This window comes from Brassica napus, chromosome A4 (genome assembly GCF_020379485.1).
Source record: "Brassica napus cultivar Da-Ae chromosome A4, Da-Ae, whole genome shotgun sequence".
In the NCBI taxonomy this organism is placed as follows: Eukaryota; Viridiplantae; Streptophyta; class Magnoliopsida; order Brassicales; family Brassicaceae; genus Brassica; species Brassica napus.
The window spans coordinates 7,215,966-7,241,861 of NC_063437.1; the positions used below are offsets into that span (position 1 = coordinate 7,215,966).

Genomic DNA, 25,896 nt, shown 5'->3' on the forward strand with positions numbered 1-25,896 from the left:
ATTGTAACATCCCGAGTTGTGATATTTGAAAAAGGCTTAAGATAATTGATTTGGCTACCTATGTCACCAAAGTTGACTTACCTTTTCCGGAGCACATCCTGAAAGAACTCCAGAGTTAAGCGTGCTTGAGCTGGAGTAGTGGAAGGATGGGTGACCTATCGGGAAGTGATTCGCGATAGCGTGCGAGTGAGGCCAAAGCATGGGAAAAGGTCTGGTGGTGATTGCAGGGTCAGTAAACAATCATTTCGAGCCTTTAGAAAAATTAACGGACTGATAGTTGGAACGGAATGGGGTCCACGGGCCGAGAGAGCGGGCGTGGGTGGCCCATTAGCCATGGACGGTCGGGGCGTTATAAGTGGTATCAGAGCTAGTTAGCCATCTCAGTTCTTACCTGAGAGGTGTCTTTAGACCTGTCGTGGGCCGCAACGAGGACGTTGCGTTCTTTGAGAGGGGGTGAATTGTAACATCCCGAGTTGTGATATTTGAAAAAGGCTTAAGATAATTGATTTGGCTACCTATGTCACCAAAGTTGACTTACTTTTTCCGGAGCACATCCTGAAAGAACTCCAGAGTTAAGCGTGCTTGAGCTGAAGTAGTGGAAGGATGGGTGACCTATCGGGAAGTGATTCGCGATAGCGTGCGAGTGAGGCCAAAGCATGGGAAAAGGTCGGGTGGTGATTGCAGGGTCAGTAAACAATGATTTCGAGCCTTTAGAAAAATTAACGGACCGATCGTTGGAACGGAATGGGGTCCACGGGCCGAGAGAGCGGGCGTGGGTGGCCCATTAGCCATGGACGGTCGGGGCGTTATACTTTGTCTTTGTAACTCTCAGGTAGTTCCATGTCTTGGTAGCTGAGACGTATGGTTTGAAATCATCCTGGTCATGTCTCCATAGAGCTATATCTGGTCCTGCAGCAGCTACCGGCCGTGGAGTCTCAGCAAGCGTGTCGCACAGCTGGGGGTATCGCCGCTGACCACACCTCCGAATGTTCCAGTTTTCGTCGTGGGGTTGCTTCAGCGAGCGTTGCAGACCTGCTCGCTCAAAGGTAGCTTATGCCCAGCTCTCCTGTTATATCAATCAATCTGCCCATTTCTAACGTCGAACCAAATGCATTCGTATGCAATGAGTCTAAGTTTGAGCAGTTTCCGCCATACCCACGATCCCTTTTTGTCGCTGGCATCCCAGTAGGAAGCCAAAGAAATTGTATGCGGATATTCACAGTAAAGCATTGATGAGTGCATTAGGTCTGTTGGGTAGGAGTTTGGTTGTACCCAATAAATCAAGTCATGGAATGTGGTGATGAATGTCTTGTGATGTGTTGAACTGTGTGGTGTCATAACTGAATGTTACTGTAATTGAGTCATGTTAATCTATTTTTTGCTGCTAGTCAGTTCTCGTTGTACATTAAACCATATAGTTTCTCATGCGAAGAAAATAGTCTAAAATATATCATAGTGAGTAATATATTTCCTCAACCTTTCCTATTTACTATTTCTGTTGCAAGACTCTAAGTATAAATGTTGGAGGATTGAAACATGTTTGGAATCATTGAGACCATTATAGCTTGCCTTCTGACTTAGACAAGTGTTTCTAATCTCGTACTCTAGGCTTGCTTGAAGAAGTGTGTAAAAGAAGAGAAATCGGCCACATTAAAATTACTTTCTGGAAAGGTCCGTTTGATATCCAAAAATTACTCAGCAACAGTCGGATAACCATATCTTTTCTTTCATTTCTTCTGGAACAATCACAAATAATTTTTTTATATTTTATGGATCTACTACCATAAATAAAATGCATAAAATGCGTGATCTTTGAATTTAATGTGTATTTCTGAATAATTTCATTTCTCAGTTATTCAACCATTTCATTTTACCAATTTCAATGTTAGCCAGATTAGTCAACATTTATATGTTTTAATGCAACAACAAAGTGTTATTTACAACAAGTAAGTTTATTGTTTGATTAACATGTCATATTTTATTTACAATTCTATTAGGTTTAATTTACTTATTATATCTAATAAGTACACTCATTGCTCTGATCTGATCTACTATACCTTACATGAACTCCTAATAGTTTACTAGATAAATTGATAAATCGAACATTCCCAACCCACTGAGCGGACTCAATGGTTTCTTGGTCACGGCCGCTAACGTTAAAATTCTGTTAAAGAGAATTTTCACGTTGTAGAACCTTATAAGGGAATATACAATTTTCGTGAAACTGATCTTGAACCGCCAATATCAATATAGATATATTATATTGATATTTATCACTATTTCCATTTCTCTATATTATATAGAATATAGTTTTTTTTTTCGTTTCCACACTCGTATTAGAGCGATTTTGATTTTGCATTAAGTTGTTTGCTATTTATTCTTGAACTAAACTTTGTGGTAGAGAGAAGTGAAAATAAAAGAAAAGAAAAGGTAACATACAAATTCAAACACTATTACCTTTTAAAATGACGTAACAGGAGGGACAAACCGTAACAGAAATAATTAAAAAAAACAGTCATGATTCTGAAACATTATTTTAAATGTACCCTCCTCCTCATGTTTCAGTGGTAGATTCTGCTTCATACTGAGTTGGAGGTGAGACCGGTTCATGTTGTGCGGGAAGGTGCTCCTCTATAGGCTGCATCTCTGTTTTTTTCTTCTTCTCTTTCTGGATCACTTGTCGTGGCATTACCTCTAGTAAAAAGCTACCTCCGTTCCACACAGCCGCCGAAATCTTCAGGATCTGAAAGATGACGTGAAGTCTATACGATAAGAAGATAGGTACGGTCAATGCCATGGTCGCAACCGTGAAGATGGCCTGGAACAGGATGTACATCCACATACGATTCTGATCCCCTAGGATACCGCTTAGCTGCCACAACTTATTGTTCGCCTTTTGAGCTTTCTTCGACAGCTCTCTACAGAGATCAGAGGTCGTGTTCAGCCTACGGTGAGAAGACAAGATATTATAACGGATGATTGATACCTGTACGAAGTCATAACTTCAGGATCTCTCAGGAGTCTCTGCCTCCGCAAGACATTGACGATCAGAAAATAAAGCACTTGCCAAAGAGTATAAACCACCAAGGGGATGAGAAACAGCCATGTGAAAAGGTAAGGCTTATCATCCACGTAAGGCCATGAAACCCTACGAGCAGTGCCAACAGGGTGCATAGCTGCGAAAGTCTCTGGATTCCACCACCTAATCGTGAAGAACACGAGCCCTGCAAACCAAAGTCATTGCATGACTTAAGAATCCAGGAGACAACATATTGCTTAAGCAAACACAGCCCAGTTACGAAGCTCTGAAAGAAAGATTATATAAACTCACCAGGCAAAAGATGTATAAGAACACTAACAATCTTATCGACGGAACTAAAAACCAGGCTGCAACGCCAGACAATAAGCGCCCATGCCAATGGTCCCTGCAGATGAACAACAGTATAAGAAGACACAACCAAGTCGTTAAGTTAGCTTACACAGACTCATCATATACATGTGTCCATGTAGTTAACAGAAGCATACCTCTGCAAAGGAAAAGCAAACCATGAAAAGCTTTTCATTTTTAGGGTACAGAAGAAGATCAACCAAGAAGATTGTGTTGGCGTAGTAGCAAAAGTCCTATCATTACAAAAAAAAATGCTTTAAGAATATAATCAAAATGGTGTTTGGTTGGTTGATTAACAAAACCTCAAAAGGGACGTTACCAGAAGATAATAATGCCACTTCTTAAACCGGTAATATATCCATCGGAGAGGGACAAAGATGACATAGAAGAAGCAGTAAACGAGAGGAATGTCCTGTGGCCCTGAGAACAGAACATTAAAGTTAATAGCAACATTGATTTGAATCAAATATCAACTTTGGTATTTATATATGTTCAACTCACTTGCCCCAAGTAGGAAACAAAATCCTCCAAATCCGAGCACCCCAACAAGATGTGTAACCTTAAAAAGAATAACATTGCAAATCAAGAGATGACAAATTTTCAAAACAATCAAGAAATTTGGCTTTAATCATGAATCAAGATTCATATAAATTGTTTCAGCACCACAAGGCAAAAAAAAAAAAAAAATCAAAACACTTTCTCATATTTTTTTTTTTGCCATTCAAATAAAACTAACCAACAAGCTTTAATGATACCTTATTGATGAATCTTTCGTGTTCTTCGGCTTGTTTGGCGATCTTAACGGCCTGTTTCGATAAGATCTCGCGCGTCTGCACCGCTTGTTTAGACAATAACTCTCTCGTCTGAACAACTTTCTGCAAGATGAAAATCCTGTCAATACGATTTGTCCCAAAATCGAATCTAAGGAGAGGAGGCGATGATACCTTTGATCGATCCTTGAGACGTTGTTTGACAGCCTCGAACGAGTCTTCTCCATTGAGGTTCGAATCTTCCGAGTGTTCCTCGTTATTAGCCATTATTATTGTGGTGCACGAGAGTCAGACTGCAGAGAAACCGTAAAACACCGGACAAAACCAATTTAATTACTTATGATCTATTTAAAAGAAATTAAACTTACATATATATATATATTGCTTTTATTGTCCACATTTTCTAAATTTTACAACATCGTCTATTTCTAGCTTCGACACGTGGCTTTGCCTTGGAAAATTTGGAGAGTGGAGAAAACATTATTCTTTTAAGCATTTAATAGCAATAATTATTCAATTGTTTTAGGAAACAGAAAAAAAAAAAAGTAAAAAAATGTTGGGAAGACTCCAAGTGGAGGAAATGATAACACTGGAAGGCTAATAAAGAGCCACGTGTTATGGTTGAAACTTCCAGGCTCTTTTTGCATCCTTTGAAGAAGCTTCTAGCGTACACGTATTTTATTATTATTACTAGGTAAGTTTCTCGTACGGATATAAATATTTCTAAATAAATATATTATAATAATTGATATTTTTATAGTAGTTAAATCTAAGATTTTAAATATAAATTGAATTAGTCAAGTTACTCATATTGTGAGTATAATTATTTTTATTATAATTAAATCAAATCAAATTAATTTTATTTATCGATTAAATATGCATGTATTTTTATAATATTTATCAACTTATATGGTGACGTTTTAAAAAAAACATTAGAAGATAAAGCGATGATCAATAGAAAGTTACATGCATAAAAGTAGTTCATACAAGTTGATAAAAAAAAGTAGTTAATGCCTTTTTGAAAGCTAATAAACACATATCAATGTTTACATTAATTAAAATATTTTAAAAATTCTAAATAGCTTTATACTTTTGATTTATTAAATAGAAACTAAACTTTATTTTAAATAATCTTAAAATCAGAATTCAGATTTTCTTTGGTATTTTAATTATGGTTCTATTAAGTTCCACAAACATGAAAACATTAAATTTAAAAGCAAATTTAATATTAAGAAAACAAATAACTTTATCAATGATAAAATATATTACATCTACCTCATTAACCTATTTTGTAACTATTTTGTAACTATTTGATCAAACGATGTTTATTTTTAAAATTTCTTTCTAGTTTTTTATATCTCTTAAAAATAAGCAAAAAAAAATTGTGATTTTATTTGAAAATCATATTATATAAAAAAAATATAATTTATCGATATTTTTTATTGTAATTGAAAGATATTATAGTCAACTAAATATATGAAAAATAATTTATCGATATCTTTTCTTATTTTATATATTTATTTATTCTAAATTTTTTGCTTTTATATTAATGATAATATTACGATATATATTTAATATAATATTTTTATTTTTTATATACTATATTTACTTATTATTTATTTTTTTCTTAGATTTTATATTTACTTATTCTAATATTACGATAAATTTTTAATATAGTATTTTTATTTCTTATATTGTGTATTTAGTTATTATTTATTTTACTAAACATTTTCAAGATAGATGCTTAATTTAGATTTTTTTATTTCTTAATTGTATATTTACTTATTCTAATTTTCTTGCTTTTATATCAAATGGTAATATTATAATAGATTTTTAATGTAATATTTCTATCTCTTATATTGTATATTTACTTATTATTTATTTTTCTTTATATTGTAAACTTACTTATTATTGTTTAATGTAATATTTATATTTCTTATTTTGTATATTTACTTATTATTTATTTTTTCTTATATGTATATTTACTTATTATTATTTTTTAGTAACAATGTCATGTGTCATCTTTCGGTAGAAGTATTTTTCGCTGATGTGGACGCTCTATGGAACCTCAAAAAGTTTTAATATAGATTTACTATACATTTTCTAGATAGATGCTTTATTTACATTTTTTATTTCTTAATTGTATATTTACTTATTCTAATTTTCTTGTTTTTATATCAAATGATAATATTATAATAGATATTTAATGTAATATTTCTATTTTCTTATATTGTATATTTACTTATTATTTATTTTTTCTTATATTATATACTTTCTTAGTGTTGCTTGATGTAATATTTATATTTCTTATGTTTTATATTTACTTATTATTTATTTTTTCTTATATGTATATTTAATTATTATTTTATTTTCTTTAGTACTGTCATCTTTCGGTATAAGTATTTTTCGCTGATGTAGACACTCTATAGAGTTTCAAAATATCTTTTTTATTAGTATAGATTTAGCAAAACTAAACATTTTATGTCAACAATTTATTAAAACTAAAAGACAACAATTTCTTACATAATAAATAATGTAGAAAACTAACAAAACTTTCTCGGTAAAAAGGGACTTCTTTAAAATAAATTTCTTATATGCTGTGGTATCTCACTTCCGCTTGAGGTTTTTTATCGATGCAAAGCTAAAGTCTTTGAAGTGTTAAGGGGGTGTTAGTGGAACTTAGATTTTTATAAAGTTTATTGATTTTAAAAATTGAGAAATTTGTTAAATTTGAAAAAAGATGTAGAGAATTTTGTATATTGTGAAAATCTATGAAAATAAAGTAATGTAATGATTCTAAGAATTCAAAGTAAACATATAGTATTCTCAAAATCTTAATTTATGAGTTAAAATGATAAGAATTCAACTCCGGATAACACTTACTTTAGTAGATTTGTAGAATCATTAAAATCTAAACTTTTTGAATAACAAATGATTTTGTATATAATTATAGAATCATCAAACCAATAACAACAGATTTTAATGAGAATATGAGAATCTATAAACCAATAACACTAGACTTAGAAATTCTAAAACTCATTATAAATCTCATCCCACTAACACCCCCTAAAAAAAAACAATTCGAAATGCTTGCCTTCAGGCGAAGTTTCAAAAAATGACTCCAAGTATAGTTAGAAAGTGAAAATGTGTCCCTCCATGTAATTTATTCATATCTTTGAGAGCTTATTTTATTTATTTTTTCACATTTGAGAGCCTATATGAGATAAGATCAAGTAACAGGTGCATACTGATTATGGTAGGAAGCACTTATGTTCTGTTGGTATTAAACTGTCCCGAAAATGTTTTTATTGCGGTCAGTAAACCTATGGAATCACAAGAACTTGGAAACATAACAAATACAACCATTAAATAAGCAAACAAATAGAAACTGGGATTATAAAAAATAACGCCCAGAATACATCACACGCTATTATTTATTGATGATACTAACTCCCGTGAAAACAACACCTAGTAGCACAAATATAACTTTTGTTTACTATGAAGAGTCAAAATATCAAATCCTCATATAGGGAAGTCTTTTCTCCCTTGCACTATTTCTCAAACAAGAAGTTACAAATAACACAGAATTGATGGCACTTTTGTCTCACCAACAAGACATGCTTTTACTTATACATGTAGAGAGAGAGGGAGTCCTATAGCTTCTGGATGAAGGAAAGAACAAGATCTGTATGTACAGAGAAGAGTTGTGTATCCAAGAATAGCTGTTCCCATCACAACATCAAAGCCATACAATTAGCAAAGTCCAGACTGAACATCACACTATTTGTACAAAAAAAAAAGAAGAAAGGGGGATGTCACCTTCATGAACGGGCGATGACGACTAGGAAACGAGTCAATGAAACTTTCCTTTAGGAGAAGTGATACCTGAAAGATAGCAAAACATATCCTCGTCTCAAAACGCTTCTAGGATAGAAATCTTTTGAATGAAAACAAAAAACAAACCTTATCATTGTTGGATTGCACATTTGTTATAGTGTGTGACTGAAGATTAGAGCAAAGAGAATCCAGGTACAACCTTAGGACATCCAGGAAGCCTTTTGCAGCTTCCACCTTTTGATTATAAAAAATAGACAATTGATGACAAGTGGTTAGAAATAGTACGCCGAATGTCTAGGGCAAAGAGAGAGAGAGACCTGCACATCAGTACATTCATAAACAGGTCTTTTCTTTGCAAGATAGCTTTCTCCAACGAGCTTTGAGTGATAAGGACTCAGTGCATTATATAAGTCTCGATACTGAGGCAGCTGAGGAATACTTGGTGACTTAACCTGAAACGTAATTAGAAACATAGATCAACGAATCCTAGTTATAGGTTCATAGGCCAAGGAAAAATATAAGTTGCTCTATCAATACGAGGGCAAAGGCAGAAACTGACCTGGTTCTTAATAACATCCACGACGATAACATTTGTTAGTTTCGACTGAACTTCGCTTGTTTTGTTCTTTACCCCAACCTAGAATGAGAGCATAGCTTGTTAATATGATGCGGATCTTACAACCAAGGAATCATGCTCACAAAACTCACTATGTAAGGAACTGGGGCATCCAAAAACTCCAGCATATCATCTGGCAAAACCTGGAGATCAAGACCAGCTAATTAGTTAAACCGACACTATTGCAAGTGAAGATAAAGAGGATAATACCGGCATTAAAAGGCTCTGCCACCGAAAGGGACGGATTAAAGGGATAATAGATAGAACTGATGCAGCTAAGATTCCCTATGTATTTCCAGAGAAACACACACACAAGTTACTAAATAGTAAAGAGGAATAAGCTAGAAGGAAAATAAAGTAGATATGTTGCTTTACCAAGTTGGAGCAAATAAATACAATCTTATTCTCAAGCAGTGCTCCTGCTAGGATCATCAAAACCTGCAAAGATAATACAAGTATCAGAATTTGAAGAACAAAAATCATATGAGAATGAATATCGACATAGGCAAGTAGTCATCATGAAAAGGGAGAACTTACATTGTCAAGGCGCAGTGATCCACATAGGGAAGCGACAGCCCATGTTGATAGTGCAGCTGCTTCTTCCTCAGCCATGAGCGCAGTGTGTGCCTATATAAACCAAGGAATTTAAGAGTTTGAAGAAAATCATATATATGCAGCATAAAAACGATCTGATTGTGGTACCTCTGCGAATTCTAGACTAGTGCTGCATGATCTTAGGTCAATTGCTGATCCGATAGTATGCAACGCAGCTTCATCGGGTCTATGATAATTGACTGGATGAAGATGCTCCAAAGGATGAAATGTAATAGTTGAACCTCTTTCCGGGCATTTTGATTGGTAATACTCGCTTAGTATCTGCAACGACCCATTCTTTTTGGACTGAAAGAGAATTTGTTAAAGAGCATGAATACACATGGCAAACACACAACACAGGAAACTTTCAAGATACCAACCTTTGCCCACTCAAGTACATCAAGATTACTGCTTCCATCTTCTTGTCCAGAAAAGGATGCTTCATTTGTCTCTGTGTCACCTGCATTGGTCCTAAACTGCCTCCTCTCGCAAGGCTCGGCCTGAAAGCTGCAAAAAGCAAGTTACTTCCTTTGCAAAAGTTTCAAATCAATGCAAACCCTCGGGATTCTTTTGATCAACAAGATAATAGTCACATTACTAGTAAAGGGATTGTTTTTTCTATTATGCGACTTAACAGATGAAGGAATATATATTGACCATGTATGTACCTAGAGCTAGAATCAGAGACCTCATCCAAATAAGGGCATCGAAGAAGAGGTCCTGGATTTGGTAAGCAGCTTTCTCTGATAACTGGCGAGGAATCATCAGCTTCGGTCACATGGTTGTTAGATTCTGGAAAACACATCCCAACCCTCTCAAGTTTCCGAGTCTCATCACAGGTCCCATTATCTAAACTTTCTTCAGCTTCACCAGATTGTTCATTTGTCTCACCACCAGAGTCTCTTTGTTTGAGTGTTGAGTCATTTAAGCTTTCTCCAATGCTTGGGGGTTCTAAAGATGCACAACTAATGCCACTAATCAGATGCTCCAGTCTTTCTTCCAAGAAGATGCTGCATCAAGAAAATAAAAAATAAAAACAAGTATCAATGTGAGGCACAAGCGAAATTTGCAACAAGGAAGATTTAGCCACAGGATATATCACCTATTTAATACACCGAAATGCAATTCAAAAAAGGGCAGCCTGGTAAGGATGCAGTAGCATCTGCGAGTTGTCATAACATAACGACTTAGTGATGAGCAAGCAGGTTGTTTGTCCAAAACCGTGGAAAGCAATCTGGACGGTTTGTTCACTATTTCCTCCACTAGTAAGCAACATCCATACAGAGTCGAATTATCAGCAACCTGAAGAGGAAACAAATGACTCATCCACATAGAAAATGTATTAAAGGTTTAAAACAAAAGGAGATATAGTCTGATTCTTACCTGTAACCTAAATACAAATGAAAGGTCACTAGGCCTAAGATGTTCCTGCAAATTTTAGCATCACCGTTTCTAAAATCAGTTTATGTTTCCGTGAATAAAAAAAACTTCTTAGCCTTGCGAACTTAAGTTAACAAAAATGACGAAATCCACAGTATATTAACCTGACTGAGAATGATCTCACTCAACTCGCTCATGGAAGGGGTTCTCTCAACAGCATGGACCTGAAACAAATAGTCACCACCAGCATGAATTCAAAGACACAGCAAGTAAACAAGTTATCAATGGTAAAGTACACAGAAACATTTAACCCCGAATGAGGACATCTCAGCTCAGAAACGTTTTCCTTCTAAACGAGTTTAAGCTTAAAGAGCAACCAACGAAATGAGGAAACTGAGTAAAGTACCTCAATGCCTCCAGGGAAGCAGAAGGAATGAAGATCCTTGAATTTAATTGGAGGTTCCTTGTCCGGAGGGTACACAAGTAAGACCTGAAAATAAAGGTATATATACTTAACAGCTTGCAGATAAGAAAAAAACAAAAAAAAAACAAGAAAAAGATGGATGATAGCTGACCTGAGGTTCGAGAGTGGGTTCAACACGGGAATGATTTTGAGAGACTTGAAGTGCACTTCGCAATCTCCCGGTAGAGCCTTCGGATTTCCGTGCAATGTACTGGCTTTCAAGTGCTTGAATATCACAATTAGGATGAAGTCCAACCACGACAACACTTTCAAAAAGCCTCGAGGGATCCTTTAATGGTCTATGATCCTGTTCGAAACATTAAAAAAAAAAACAGTTTGAAGATCCATCCAAGTGAAATATAGCCATGACTGATTGGTCAAAACGTACCAAATACTGGACCTGATATTTCGCCCACTGACGCTTCTGGCTGGTCAAAACCTCAGGATTGTACACTGTACTCTTCGATTTAGGAGTCTCGTAGAAGTTTCTAACCGCTTTGGAGACCTGCCTCTGTAGTCTCTCCAGAGGGCTATCACCGCCTTCATCTTTTGATGAGAAGACAACGGAAGGCCTTGGGGGGTTTATGGCAGAGGCAGCAGCAGCAAAAGCGGTGGCAACATCTTCTGACGTTGGCATGAAAAAAGAAGCTCCCCAGCTCGGACTACTACTTCCTTCTTCATTCTTGGACATAACTAAACTTCACTGCAACATATGAGCACAGTATCAGTGACAAGAATAAGCTTAAGAGCGCTAACAGAAAGACGATTATTTATTTATTTTTCTTTCTTTTATGGACATGGTCCATTTTGAGTCAAACAAGATAGTTTCTGACAAGAGAAGATAACTCGAGTTTGAGGAAATATTGTTCCCAACTACTTAAAAAGACAGTGATTGATGGGGTAAATTCCATTCTATTGCAATTTTTTTTGTTAACCTTTTCAAGAGTTTTGATTAGGACATAGAAGAAAAAACAAAGGACACAAACTTAGATCCACTTTGAAACTCTTAAACCCTTCTGAAATCCCTAAAAAATAGATCGGGAGGTGAAATTAGAATAAAACCAAAGAGGGCAAAAGACCAATGAAATACTAATTGCAAAACATTCGTGATCAAACGGTTTAAGATAAGAAGAAAGGTAAAGAAGATCTCTCTCACCTATACACAGAACAATTTGAAGAGGAAAAAAACGGATAGCATAAATTTGAGGAAACGCTGAGAGAAAGGCGAAAAGGGATCGGGAACTAAAGAAAGGAAAATAATTTTAGATAATTTAGAGGAAAAGATGATGATGATGATGATGATGAAGAAGAAGAAGAAAAATATGATGATCCTCGTGGTGGTGGTGGTCTCAGAGAGAGAAGGGGAAAAGGCTGCGTAGGACCATGAGATGGAGAAGAAGCGCCGGTCAGTTTCTTTCTTCTCTTTCTGACTAAAGTAATCTTGTCGTTTTGTCTCGTGTCTAATAATGTCTTAGTGTGAAAACTATTACCTTTTTGACAAGCCTTTTTTTTATTACATTTAGTTGAAAATTTTAACTGATTTGTATTAAAATGACAATTTCACTCTTATCCAAATAAAAATTTTAAAAATTTATATAAAATCTACTGTTATTAAACTTAATATTGTATAAAGTACTCTGAAATGCACTGTTATTGAAATATTTTAAGCTGTACAATTTTAAAGTTGTAAGTGATTTTAGAATGTTTGGATATAATTTTTAGTTAAAAAAATTAGAACTCAAATCTCATAAAAAAATTAGAACTCAAATCTCATAGTTTTAGGTAATATTCTAGAGTGGTTTAACAAAAATCACCATAAACTCTACAATTCATTGAAATCATCTAAAACATGTTAAAAATCAAATTACCTCAAACTTTAAATTGAATACACCCCAAGTTCCTTTTTTATTTATAAAAAAAATAATATCACCTACAGTTATTTTTGTTAAATTTAAACAAAGTTAAATAAAATGACCAATCTTATTTTATTTTTTTGAATTCTTTTTATTTTCAACATTCCTTATATATTTTCTTATGTTGTTCATTTTTAACATTGAATTCATTGGATTCATTTTAGATGGAATCAGTAAGGATTAAAGTTTTAAACAAAATAAATGAGAAATCATGAAACTGAACAAACATCAAAAGAAATAAAAAGCTAATACAAATAAATATCAGGCCTATCAAAAATATAACCCATAAGACTATGCACATTGGTTCAATTTTTTCAAACCCTATTTTACACTTTTACTTTAACACATCATCTTCTCTTTATTCCACATATACATTTAATATTTATATTTCATAATGATTTTTTATTAAAACAAAATCAACATCTTATTGATTTATGTTTATTTCATATTTTGATTAGTAACTAAATAATAACACTTAAAACATAAACTAGTCTCTATTTACATATCACTAAAAATTATAATTTTTGATATAATGTAAGAAAATAAATAAATAAATTTGATGTGGAATAAATGAGTTATAATGAAGAAGGTGAATATGAAAAATCTAATTAATATCAATAACCAATAAAAAAACAAAAAAAAATGGTTGTGGACTCCATCTTTTTGACATTTCAACATGTTGAATAAATTCAACAGTAAACAATCCACGTAATGTTTTTACATTTTTTCAATAGGCCACAGTAAGTATTCAATAATTTAAAAAAATATTTAATTGGTCCATTGTAAGTAGTCTAATCAAAAACTGTCGAGACAAAGTAAATAAGAATATCTCTAACCTCATTCTATTATCATTTCCAAACATAATTTGGAGTAAAAAATATTTTAACTCTACTCAATTTTCAACTCTATATTGAAATAAAAATGGAGTTACTTTTGCATAGGACATGCATTTATCTTTTGTTTATTCCTTTATTTTGCATTGGAGTAAAAAATAAATGAGTAATGTATTTATCTTTTGTTTATTCTTTTATTTTTCACTCTAGAATAGAGTGGAGTTACAAAAAGATTCACCCTATTTTGGAAGAAAAATAAAATTTTACATTGGAGATATTTTAACTACAAAAATCACTTTTTATACTATTTATAGTTATTTTAACTACATATGATTATATTTTCGTAAAAATATTTTATTTTCATATCTCGTAAATAGTGTATTTTATTAGTTTTTAAAATAATTAATAATTATAATAATCACTAATAATATTGAAGAGTAAAGTATAATATGTAAAGTTTTTAAAGAAAATATGAAGAGCCACCATTGGAGAACCATCACTCGTATCTTTCAAAAATTGATGATAATGACAACATTGTAATTAAAGAGAAATATGAAGACGATAGAATAAAACAATCATTTCCGAAAAGAAAAAAAAATCGTAAATAACTTGATCTTCTAGAATGAATAGAGCAAAAAAAATTTTAGAAAAATATGAAAACGTAGGTTACTTTTGCAATTGACTACAAGTTTTAGGTCATTTCTGAAAAAATCAGTTTAGTACATGTTCAAATAAATACAAATTATCGATCCAAGTCCTTTTAAATCATCCGAAAGACCAAATGTTCCACAACCAACGTACGAAATTTTGGAGATTTTTCACTAACAGTCATCAAAAATGTTTAATTTGTTGCAATTCAAAAAGTATTAAACGTTACACATATTAGTACACAATTTTTTTTTTCTGTCAATTGGTAGAACTGTTCAACTGTTAACTTTTCTACGTCACCAAGTTTTAGTTGCTATTTGGTGGACACTAACAACCTCGCGGTCAAATTCGTTCGACAAAACCATGTATTTAAAACCAAATTTTGTTGATAGTAGCTACGATAGGCCACATATCTTATTGTCACTTATAAGGCTCAAATGAAATTTCTTGTCGTGGTGGGACATAGCCTGTTCGGTGTTGCATATCATATCTACAACTTTTGATGATTATCTACAGACATTACAAGATCAATGAATTGATATTGTGTATTTCTTAGTACTTTTTTGTATCATTAAAGTAGCAAGAAATAATTTAACAGTTTTGGGAACAGTCTTGCATCTGATACCTGTTATAAATACGCTGTTAATTAGGAGAAAGAAGTATGTAGCAATATATCTACTATGTTATTAATGCGTGTGAAAGAACAAAAGTTGATTTGGAGTTAAAAACAAAAATGAAAATTGTATCGTTACAAACAATGAATCTTTGTTTAACCACTTTCACAAATCTCCGTGGATGGACATACCTCAATGCCAACTTTGTCGATAGCATTGACTTGGGGATGGACATACCTTACGAGTCTATGTAGTTTTCTCAAATTTGTCTTTTAAACCATTTTCTCAATCTTGAGCTTTTGGTAATCATCACTCTCTGGCTTCAGGAGACAACAAAATCACGATTCCTTTCTTCTTCTTCTTTTTGTTAACTGTAAACTAAAAACAATTACCAGAAGCATATCCTCCCATGTTTATGTCCGTCGCATCATACTCTCTTCTTCTTCATCTGTAGTCTCGCAAATACACCCGGGAAGAGGATTAGCATAGAAACTCTCTTCTAGCTTCGGAAACTCCCCTGATTCTCTGTTATATGGAGCTCCGTTTCGATCTTTGTGTAGCTTTTTTACTTTGGAACTGAATTTTTTCCAAGAAATTCTCCCTTCATCCAATGCATCAACAAGTTTCACAAAGCTCATCCTGCGTCCAACAGATAAAAGTTGTGACAAAAAATTATAATAAAATTTATCCTACAAACTTAGTGGATGTACTCAGGTGCATTTACTTGTCTGGGTTGATCGTCTTTTTGAAGTTCTCGAATCGCCTGTGACCTTGAACAGCTTTTGCCATGTTCCCATCATAAGTGTAGAGAAAGACCTCGCTCTGAAGTGCAACAATATAGTCTAAACCAGCCAACATGTTCTGGTGATTATTAAAAGGACTCAGCTCTTCTTTGGTGGCTAGTGTTGAATGTGAGAAAATGTTGGGGTAGTCTGTGTTGAGGGGATCCATGCTTCCGTTTCCATAAGCTTCACCAGCTACGAGGTAAATCCTGGAGCTTGATGGGAATTCCAAAGCCCTCAGCAGAAGCGAGGTTTCTCTTGGAGTCAATGGACAACCACCTTGCAGTCTTCTCTCTGTTCCATTTATCTCTTTTTCTTTCCAGTGAGCAACCTCATACCGCATCTGCCGTAATTCTTCGTCTTCTTCAGCTGTCAAACTGTGACTGCACCCTGTGAAAGCCAGCATATCCTTCTCATACCTGTAGAGGATGGATGTATGTCACGAGCTAAATACACCAAGCCAAGTCAAACTTGTCTTCCATAGATATTTATCTTAAATAAACTTGCATATGGCACAGTGTCATCATATCAATCACAAATTTGACAGAATAAATAAAGCAACTTGCCTTAAATGAAGAGCAAGGTATGGACCTCTGTTCTGCCTCATCCTAGAAACTAGAACATTTCCCAGTTCCTCTATTGGAGCTGAATATTTAAGCGCCCTGTAGTTTACTCGGCAACGAAGCTTTTGTACAGAATCAGGCAGGTCATTGTTGGCGAGCCGGGAGTCAGTGTGAGTTAAGTACATTACGATATGCTGTTTCAACAACGGAAGGACCTCTTTCTTGTAGTAACCAACCTGTAACAAGGGATATTAATAATTGACCGACGGAGGGTCTTCTTCGAAACAATTCTGTACATGTGAACCGAGGGCCACAGTAATAACGAAATATCAAGAAAGCAATATTTATACCTTAGACCATGATATGGGTGTCTTCACAAAAGGCTCGACTCCGGCTAATTCTGATGGCAGCGTCTCAACTATGTGTATATCATCCTTCAACTCCTCAATAAAGTGTTGCCAATCAAATAGATCCTTAAAGCCACTGCAAACACGGTGGACTAAGAAAATAAGCTAGGAGCATAACATAAAACGAACTGAAAGTTTAGTTATCATGACACCGGCTGGTAGTGTTTTAATTATTCATTCCTTTCGTAAACTTCTACAATAAGGTGAAGAACTAACCTGTCATCCGCCCAATACGAACTGTGGTCAAGTGAGGGAAGAACTAAAGTTGCCTTCATAATTTTGGCCACAGCAACCATATCACATATCTGCATTCTAAAATGGTTAAACAAATCAGCCTAGAAACTTATCAAGAGAAGATAACAACTGAGAGAAACCACACAAAAGCCTGACCCCAAATCTCATTTGGTTCAGCCCTCCATTAGCATTTATGAGAAGGTATCCATTGGTATTAGCAGGTAACTCTGCACACAAAACACACAAGTTATATGATAAAAAAAGAAACTCACAGCTCTGCAAAAGAAAGTTGCTATTAATAGTATCATTATTATTATACTTTTGCGTCCCCTTAAACTGTCAATGCACTGCGAGTAGTTTCCACTCTCAGGTTTAGCCCAGACGCCTGAAAACTGAAGAAAGAAAGATTAGAAAGCTAGTGGCCAATGAAGAAGCAGTAGAAGAAGGATAATTACTTCAACGACACTGGTCCCGTCATCAGATTTATAGATGTAATCATGATCTAGCAGATTTACTCGAGGAATTGAGTCGGATAAATCCTACAAGAAGTTATGTATTAGCATCATCATAATAACCAAGCAAACAAATCTTGGTTTGGGTTTGGAGAAGGAAGGAACTACCTGATCAGAAGCAGCAGCATCGATGGCGGATCCGAACCAACCAGTAGCACAAATCTTGAAAACGCCCATAAACAAACAGAGACCACAGAAGGCGAAGAACATCCAGTGCCCAAGCTTCTTCCTCTCTCTCAAGCTAAACTCGGAGACCATCGGCTTCCTCAACAACCCTCTCACCACTCTCTCCCGCAACTGACCATACGTCTGGTGCTTCCTACTCATCGCAGATTCGAATCCACCGCTCGGATCTATACCCGACCCGGAAGCGATCTCCGATCTAGGTGAGTTAAGCGGGAGATCGATCTCGTGGTGAACTCTCAAAGTGGAGGAGGAGGAGGAGTTATTGTTGCTATTATCGCCGCCGCCGATGTGAGTGCTGCTGCTGCTGTTGCCTCCGGAGCCGCCGCGTTTGAATGATTGAGCTCGGCGAGTCATGGGACCGGAGAAGCGTGGGCTGTTGACATGTTGAGGGACGCCATCGCCACCGTCGTGATGGTGGTGCCCCATCTCGAGCTCTTCTTCGATTGTTGCTATCTTTTTCTGAAAGAGCTCTCTCTCTCTCTTTGTTTTTAATCTTCTTATCTCCCAAAAATCAATTATTGTCTTTCGTGAGATTCAATTCAAGTGGGAACTGAGATTTGAGAGACTAGAATTTCTGCGTTTCGTTAATTAGTAGTATCACTTCGATTTTTCTCCTTTTTTTTATTTATTTATTACATAAGAGAGACTTTTGATTGGAGAATGAATAAACAAATGAAAGGGAGAAAGCAAAATATGTACTCTAGTTGCCAAGCTGTGAGTCTGTGACCAAGGAAAAAAAAAAGAGAATCAGCTGCTGCCAAGCTGTTTGAATATTTACATGTTCCTAATTTCTATATTAATTTTGGTGGTTTCTTTAAATACCATCAAAGTTCAAAACCAAACAAGTTTTTATTAAAAGAATATCAGTAAACAAAATGTGGAAGATAACTTAATCTAGAAAGTAGTTTCTTTTCAGACAATATACGTATATCTCTTTTTAATAAAATGATTTGAAGTTTTGGAGAGTTCAAAACATAGATGAAACAATATAATGTTGTATATTACAAACATGAGAACTTACTAACATTTTTTTTTTTGGTAAAAAGAACTTGCCAATATGTATATATTGTAATTATAAATCAATTCAGTATTATATATTTTCATCAATTTACTCACAATCAACAACCAACAATCAACATGCCGTTCTATTACATACCTAACTATAATTAATTTCAATATATACCTACCCAAATATCAGTTATGTTCCCAACTTTGTACCAATATGTTTAGCTATAATAATGACTTGATTCTTGATCGTTTCGTGTTTGGTTTCGGTGGTCATCACTGGGCTTCATAATTACCATTTGAAAATAGTGTATATTATGTATATGGTACGGGAAAGGCAACAAAATCTACCAGATTTTTGTGGACAATTGTAGAAACTAGTTTCATATTCTTCGCGCAAACGCGGGGCCGGAGACAATGATAATACTTGGATGGGATTTTGATGTTTGTTTTGTGAATATTTTTTTATTCGGGTTTTAACCGAAAATGGTCAGGCTAGAAATTTGTAAATCTCCCAGCATGATTGAATTGATATAAAAATGATTAGGAATTCATATGCTTTTGATATTTATTATTTTAGATGATGTTATCGAGTATTTGTGTTATTAGTGCTTTCATGTTCAAGAGTCGTGATTTATGGTGTTGTTATTATCTAATTAGTAGGTTATTAGTATATTATTGTAAAATAGTTGAATGCCATTAAAAATAAAATGGTTTTTAAGATGTTTACAAATTATACAAAGAAACATAGTTTAATGGATAGAAAAGAGAAAGAGGGATCATGCTTGTTTAGGGCTTGTGTGGAATGTTTAGGGGTTAATATTTATTAGTGAATAAAGAATTTTATTTATTAGTGAATATTTTTTTTATTTACAGATAAGAATGTTTAACAAATTGAATTGTGTCTGTATTTCCATATTTTATTTTTTTACGATTTAATCGGATCTTTACGTTTTAGTGATTTCATGACCGTAGGTAGCAAAACTTAGGTAGTTGTTAATATAAAACTCTAATATTGAAACGTAAAACAGTTTTTTTCAGACAATATACGTATATCTCTTTTTAATAAAATGATTTGAACTTTTGGAGAGTTCAAAACATAGATGAAACAATATAATGTTGTATATTACAAACATGAGAACTTACTAACATTTTTTTTTTGGTAAAAAGAACTTGCTAATATGTATATATTGTAATTATATATCAATTCAGTATTATATATCCCCTATATATTAATTGAGGAACATTTGAAAAGATGTAACCTCAATTTTGTATTAATTAAAAGAGACCCCAATGCATAGGTGGCACTCAATTAGGTAGTCAATTACATTCAATTGAAAAATAAGTAGGTCCACATTCGATTTTTATATGTTGTTAGATACATAAGTTGGTCAAACTATATGATATAATGATATGATATGATATTTTCTTTCCTTAAATAAAACTTACGGAATTACCATAAATGACTAATATATATATGACAATTAATGATTTTAATAATAAAGATTTGATAACAATTTATATCTCCTCCATCATTTTTTGTTTAATTTTATATTATTAAAATAAATTAAACAATCAAATTAGCTATAAAAATAAAATTTAGATTTTTTCATATATGTTATATTTTGAATTTTTAAAAGCGACAATAAATGACTAAAACTATTAAAATTATTATGTTAAAAATTAATGATCAATGGTTTAACATTTTTATTATAAGAAGATACACATGATTTTAAAACCATATGAGTAAAAAATATCATTTAATAATAAAATAAATATATATATATATAGATTAAACACTATATACCATAAGATTACATAAATATTTTAATATTAAAACTTTCAATGAATTTTCAAGAATATTTATAAATTATAAACTTATTAAAGATTTCATATTGAAAATTTTGTTATCGCTGATTTAAATATTTTGTTATAAAACGATATGAATGATCATAGAACCGTATGATTATAAATTCTTATTTAATAAATAACTATACAAAATATACTATTCCTAGAAAAATAGGTTGGTCCATCTTAACTTATACTACACTTTTTATTAAACTAACTATCGAATTGATAAATAACGTACCAAAAAATGTTTTGCACTTTTCTTAAATAAAAGCTGCGAAATTACCTAATATGATTAACGTATATGTGAAAATTAATTATAATGAATAATAAATATTTGATAACAATTTTTGTATCTTAGTTCTTTTTTTTAATTTTATATTATTAAAAGATATTTAAAAATCACATTAAATATATAATAAAAACATTTATAATTTTTCTTATATGTTATATTTTGAATTTTTCAAAACGTCTATAAATTATTAGAAATTTGAAGATCCCCACTCTGAAAATTTTGTGATCAATAGATTATTTTTTTGTCATAATAAGTTACAAATGATCATAAAATTGTATTAATATGAACTTTTATTTAATATTATAAGAAGATACACATGATTTTAAAACCATATGAGTAAAAAATATCATTTAATAATAAAACATATATATATATATTATACTATATACCATAAGATTACATAAATATTTTAATATTAAAACTTTCAATGAATTTTCAAAAACATTTATAAATTATTAACTTATTAAAGATTTCACATTGAAAATTTTGTTATCGATGATTTAAATATTCAGTTATAAAATGATATGAATGATCATAGAACTGCATGATTATAAATTCCCATTTAATAAATGACTATATAAAATATACTATTCTTAGAAAAATAGGTTGGTCCATCTTGATTTACATTATATTTTTTATTAAACTAACTATCGAATTGATAAATAATCTACCAATTTTTTTTTTGCACTTTCTTTAATTAGAAGCTACGAAATTACCTAATATGATTAACGTATATATGAAAATTAATTATTATGAATAATAAATATTTGATAACAATTTTGGTATCTTAGTTCTTTTTTTTTTAATTTTATATTATTGAAAGATATTAAAAAATCACATTAAATATATAATAAAAACATTTATATTTTTTCTTATATGTTATATTTTGAATTTTTCAAAACGTCTATATATTATTAGAAATTTGAATATTCCCACTCCGAAAATTTTGTGATCAATAGATTATTTTTTTGTTATAAAAGTTACAAATGATCATAAAATATAATGCATATGAATTTTTATTTAATAAATATTCAAACTAAATAATATATATATATATATATATATATATATATATATATAAATACTAATGATTTAAAGCAACAAGATTGGCTGATCAATTTAGTCGTCCAGTTGAAATCTTTCAAAAGTATTAGAAAGACTAAAGTCAAAGTAAACATGGATTTAGAATATTAGTTATATTTTACTAACCGAAATACCGAAAAAAACCGAACCGAACCGAAACCAACCCGATTCCGGATTGAACACCCGTAATCCAAATGAAGCTAAACTATTGTTTCATTCTCCAAAATATAATAAAAATAATAACTTAATCCCGCGCAAAGCGCGGGTCTTCTCCTAGTTCTCATCAATTTACTCACAATCAACAATCAACAATCAACAATCAACATGCGGTTCTATTACATACCTAACTATAATTAACTTCTATATATACCTACCCAAATATCAGTTATGTTCCCAACTTTGTACCAATATGTTAAGCTATAATAATGACTTGATTCTTGATCGTTTCGTGTTTGGTTTCGGTGGTCATCACTGGGCTTCATAATTACCATTTGAAAATATGTATATTATGTATATGGTACTGGAAAAGCAACAAAATCTACCAGATATTTGTGGACAATTGTAGAAACTAGTTTCATCCAATTGTAGAAATTTTCGGAGACAATGATAATGCTTGGATGGGATTTTGATGTTTGTTTTGTGAATATTTTTTTATTCAGGTTTTAACCGAAAATGGTCAGGCTTGAAATTTGTAAATCTCCCAGCATGATTGAATTGATATAAAAATGATTAGGAATTCATATGCTTTTGATATTTCCATATATTATTTAAGATGATGTTATCGAGTATTTGTGTTATTAGTGCTTTCATGTTCAAGAGTTGTGGTTTATGGTGTTGTTATTATCTAATTAGTAGGTTATTAGTATATTATTGTTAAATAGTTGAATGCCATTAAAAATAAAATGGTTTTTAAGATGTTTACAAATTATACAAAGAGACATAGTTTAATGGATAGAAAAGAGAAAGAGGGATCATGCTTGTTTAGGGCTTGTGCGGAATGTTTAGGGATTAATATTTATTAGTGAATAAAGAATTTTATTTATTAGTGAATAATTTTATTTATTTACAGATAAGAATGTTTAACAAATTGAATTGTGTCTGTATTTCCATATTTTATTTTTGTACGATTTAATCGGATCTTTACGTTATTAGTGATTTCATGATCGTAGGTAGCAAAACTTAGGTAGTTGTTAATATAAAACTCTAATATTGAAACGTAAAACTGTTTTTTTCCAAAAGAAATTTAATTAGTTTTTTTTAAATGTGTCATGACATGTTTATGAAAATATATAATTGTAGTATAGTTTATTTTAGATAGATTAATAATGATATAATTTCATATAATTATATAGTTGTATGCCTTTTTCATTCGTAGTTTTTTATACTCCATCTGTTTCATATTAAGTGTTGTTTTAGACTTGTGCACACATATTAAGGAAACAATTAATTTTGCATGTTTTCTATATAAAAACACAATTACCTATATACCTACCCATATTTCAATCAATAGAAAAACAAATAACATAACACAATTGATAAATTTTGCATTGAAAACCGAAAAATGAAACTTATTTTGTAACAAAATTTTTTTTCTAAGACGACACTCAATATGAAACGGAGGGAGTATTTGGTAAAAATATTGTGGATAGTTTAAAAATAGGAATGGTGGACTAAAAAGGTTAAAGTGGTATAGGTTTATTTTCAAACACAATGAAAACGTAATAGCTGGGGTTTTAAAAGCTTGAGCTTGAAAATCGGTGGGTCTTGAGTTACAATTTAGGTCTGAAACTGGAAAAAACTGTTTAATCTCCTTTTTTTTCCTCATCATTGACAGCTTCACAAGTTCTTGCGATTCCTGGCCTGATTGCATTTTCAGTGTGTGAGTTTGTAAAATTATAGTTATTCTAAAGTGTCATGGAAAAGAGATTTGCTCACCTCAGCTAAGGCTGTCTCTGCCGCATTCCTTGCTCAGTGCTCATTTGTTGCTTTGTTGTTCTCGGAGCCTAAAATAAGAAGGTTTGAATTTGTTAATTGAGTTTGACAATTAAAGAAATTGATTATCAAGCTTGATGTATTTCCCTTGTTACCACATATTTATCTTAAATTTCCAATAGATAAATTTTGAATAAAACATAACTTACAAAAAATACTAACAAACAAAAATCATCAAATAATGAAAGAGAAGACAAAAAAAAGGATAAAGTTCTTTTGGCCAATTAGATCCATTAAACCACTAAATAAACAATAACTATTGTTTGACAAAAAAAAACAATAACTATTAAATATACTAAACACATAAACTACATTAAAATTCTAACTAAATTTATATAATAATTAATTAAAAGAAATATTAAACTTTTTGACCAATGAAAAAAATATAAAAGGATAACCTTATGAATTGTTGGATTAATCTAAATCTAAGGATGCAGACTTATTCTTCTCTCTCTTTCTCTCTGCAGACACTATTTCTCATTCTCTTCTTTTTTTTGGGTATGAATCTTCTCTTCCTCTTTTTTCTTACCATTTGTTTTTCATATTTGATCAACAGAAACATAAGAAGATGATAATGGAGTTGAAGAATACAAAGATTCGCTGGTGACGAAGCTCTGGAGGCTCCCCAGAGACGAATCCACGGCGGAGCTCAAGGTCGACTTCACGCCATCATCTCACATGTGCTCAAGCTCAACGTCACACCATCTTCGCAATCTCGCCGTCACGCCATCGGCTCGAGTTCGCCGTCAATCTAGCCTAACGGAGAGGAGGAAGATTCTTCCCAAATCTCCATTATTCTTTTTCATTTCTTGCTCCTTTAATCTGCCGACGCATGGATCTGATATGTTTGTGATGGTGAGATTTAATGTTCTTTTGTGGGTTTGATACCTAGAATATCTGAAAGCTGAACCGAAGATCTGCATATAATCTAACGGTATAAAAAGTCTACGACAAAAAAAAGAATCTACGCAGCTGATATCACTGAATATGCCTTCAAATTGAAATATTCAAGTTTTTAAAAGATCTTACCATTGCTTCTTATATATTTTCATCATATTATTCTCAGGGCATAATGAAGCAACTTTTTTTGTGCTTCGAACAACATCAGATCTCTTTTTTTCTAGTTCAACTCACTCACGCTAAAATGCACGATAAGTTGAAATTGAACAGTCTGCTGATGTTACCGACTTTTGTTGCTCTGTATTCTCCATGAAGTTGCAACCAGTAGAGGAATCGTTGAGAGTTTTAGAGATGAAGGGTTGCTTTGTTTAAGATGAAGTATATATAAGGAGGATTTAAGGAGGTGTTACGAATCAAGACCATTAATAATGAATTGATTTAAGATGGGGAAAGGGAGAAATTGACGAAGAGAAGCTGTTTCTTACTTTCCTGGAAACTCAAGAGTCAAAACCCATTTATCATAACATAATATCGAACCTTTTTTATTTTTTTAAGAAGCTCATTTATCATTATCATATGACATAATATCGAAAAAAAAGAAAAAAAAAGATTACTTTGAGTGAGACCCATATAATATAGCAGCTGCATGGTTTGAACCCACAAACTTGCGGACTTAATTAGAAGCCTTAGACCATTTGGTTAAAGTGTATTTTGTTGTTCATAGCCATCTTACCAAGATCATGGGCTTTTAAAAAATAAATGCGGGATCCACAAACCTGCTGACGTGGCGCGTTGGAGAGCCTTGAAACTGCCTCATTATAATGTTGATTTCTAACAACTATATATTTTAACTAGTGGTATTCCGGCGCTACGCGCCGGTTTTGTATGTTTTATTCTTACATAAATTTACAATTCATTTTATGGCCTTACTAAAGAAAATATGAAAATAAAACTATGTTAAAAGAAAATGATATTTTTCGGATTCATTTGATAGTGGTTAGCGACCTAGTGTATTACTTTGTTTTGAAGTTCC

The 25,896-nt window shown here is 32.4% G+C and overlaps 3 protein-coding genes across 5 annotated transcripts; all 3 read right to left on the reverse strand.

Annotated features, from left to right (window-relative positions):
• Window positions 1–2,431: 2,431 nt before the first annotated feature.
• Window positions 2,432–4,515, reverse strand: BNAA04G07370D (glycerophosphocholine acyltransferase 1-like). The gene is made up of 8 exons (XM_013827233.3): window positions 4,333–4,515; window positions 4,144–4,263; window positions 3,890–3,947; window positions 3,708–3,808; window positions 3,526–3,621; window positions 3,332–3,425; window positions 2,987–3,224; window positions 2,432–2,918 (listed from the first exon to the last, which is right to left on the reverse strand). The coding sequence occupies exons 1-8, from the start codon at window positions 4,423–4,425 to the stop codon at window positions 2,555–2,557; spliced, it is 1,164 nt and encodes a 387-aa protein (XP_013682687.1). The 5' UTR covers window positions 4,426–4,515; the 3' UTR covers window positions 2,432–2,554.
• Window positions 4,516–7,574: 3,059 nt separating this feature from the next.
• BNAA04G07380D lies at window positions 7,575–12,467 on the reverse strand. Of its 3 annotated transcripts, none has more exons than XM_013827235.3 (19): window positions 12,205–12,467; window positions 11,449–11,751; window positions 11,161–11,355; window positions 10,992–11,075; window positions 10,750–10,809; window positions 10,589–10,633; window positions 10,308–10,507; window positions 9,874–10,215; window positions 9,586–9,712; window positions 9,314–9,511; window positions 9,149–9,238; window positions 8,987–9,049; window positions 8,822–8,896; window positions 8,704–8,754; window positions 8,555–8,632; window positions 8,313–8,447; window positions 8,122–8,229; window positions 7,978–8,043; window positions 7,575–7,880 (listed from the first exon to the last, which is right to left on the reverse strand). In XM_013827235.3, exons 2-19 carry the CDS (start codon window positions 11,737–11,739, stop codon window positions 7,812–7,814), a joined length of 2,277 nt encoding a protein of 758 aa, XP_013682689.1. In that variant the 5' UTR covers window positions 11,740–11,751; window positions 12,205–12,467; the 3' UTR covers window positions 7,575–7,811. The 3 variants fall into 3 exon arrangements, with proteins under 3 accessions (XP_013682689.1, XP_013682690.1, XP_013682688.1); XM_013827236.3 differs by having other exon boundaries at window positions 9,586–9,705; window positions 9,894–10,215; window positions 11,437–11,751; XM_013827234.3 differs by having other exon boundaries at window positions 11,437–11,751.
• Window positions 12,468–15,104: 2,637 nt separating this feature from the next.
• LOC106387389 (O-fucosyltransferase 35-like) lies at window positions 15,105–18,401 on the reverse strand. Its single transcript, XM_013827238.3, has 9 exons — window positions 17,663–18,401; window positions 17,498–17,581; window positions 17,362–17,434; window positions 17,199–17,269; window positions 17,025–17,113; window positions 16,752–16,884; window positions 16,405–16,637; window positions 15,781–16,257; window positions 15,105–15,695 (listed from the first exon to the last, which is right to left on the reverse strand). Exons 1-9 carry the CDS (start codon window positions 18,164–18,166, stop codon window positions 15,470–15,472), a joined length of 1,890 nt encoding a protein of 629 aa, XP_013682692.2. The 5' UTR covers window positions 18,167–18,401; the 3' UTR covers window positions 15,105–15,469.
• Between the last annotated feature and the right edge of the window lie 7,495 nt (window positions 18,402–25,896).

Excerpts from the sequence above, each read along its gene's own strand:
- BNAA04G07370D (XM_013827233.3), bottom strand. The coding sequence starts at position 4,425 with ATGGCTAATAACGAGGAACACTCGGAAGATTCGAACCTCAATGGAGAA. Across the intron at positions 3,809-3,889 it reads TTGTTTCCTACTTGGGGCAA|GGCCACAGGACATTCCTCTC; the intron begins GTGAGTTGAACA and ends TTCTGTTCTCAG. Across the intron at positions 3,622-3,707 it reads AGTGGCATTATTATCTTCTG|GACTTTTGCTACTACGCCAA; the intron begins GTAACGTCCCTT and ends TTGTAATGATAG.
- LOC106387389 (XM_013827238.3), bottom strand. The coding sequence starts at position 18,166 with ATGGGGCACCACCATCACGACGGTGGCGATGGCGTCCCTCAACATGTC. Across the intron at positions 17,582-17,662 it reads ATGCTGCTGCTTCTGATCAG|GATTTATCCGACTCAATTCC; the intron begins GTAGTTCCTTCC and ends AACTTCTTGTAG. Across the intron at positions 16,258-16,404 it reads TACCTTGCTCTTCATTTAAG|GTATGAGAAGGATATGCTGG; the intron begins GCAAGTTGCTTT and ends CATCCTCTACAG.
- BNAA04G07380D (XM_013827234.3), bottom strand. The coding sequence starts at position 11,739 with ATGTCCAAGAATGAAGAAGGAAGTAGTAGTCCGAGCTGGGGAGCTTCT. Across the intron at positions 9,512-9,585 it reads ATGTACTTGAGTGGGCAAAG|TCCAAAAAGAATGGGTCGTT; the intron begins GTTGGTATCTTG and ends ATTCTCTTTCAG. Across the intron at positions 8,448-8,554 it reads TGGATGTTATTAAGAACCAG|GTTAAGTCACCAAGTATTCC; the intron begins GTCAGTTTCTGC and ends ATTACGTTTCAG.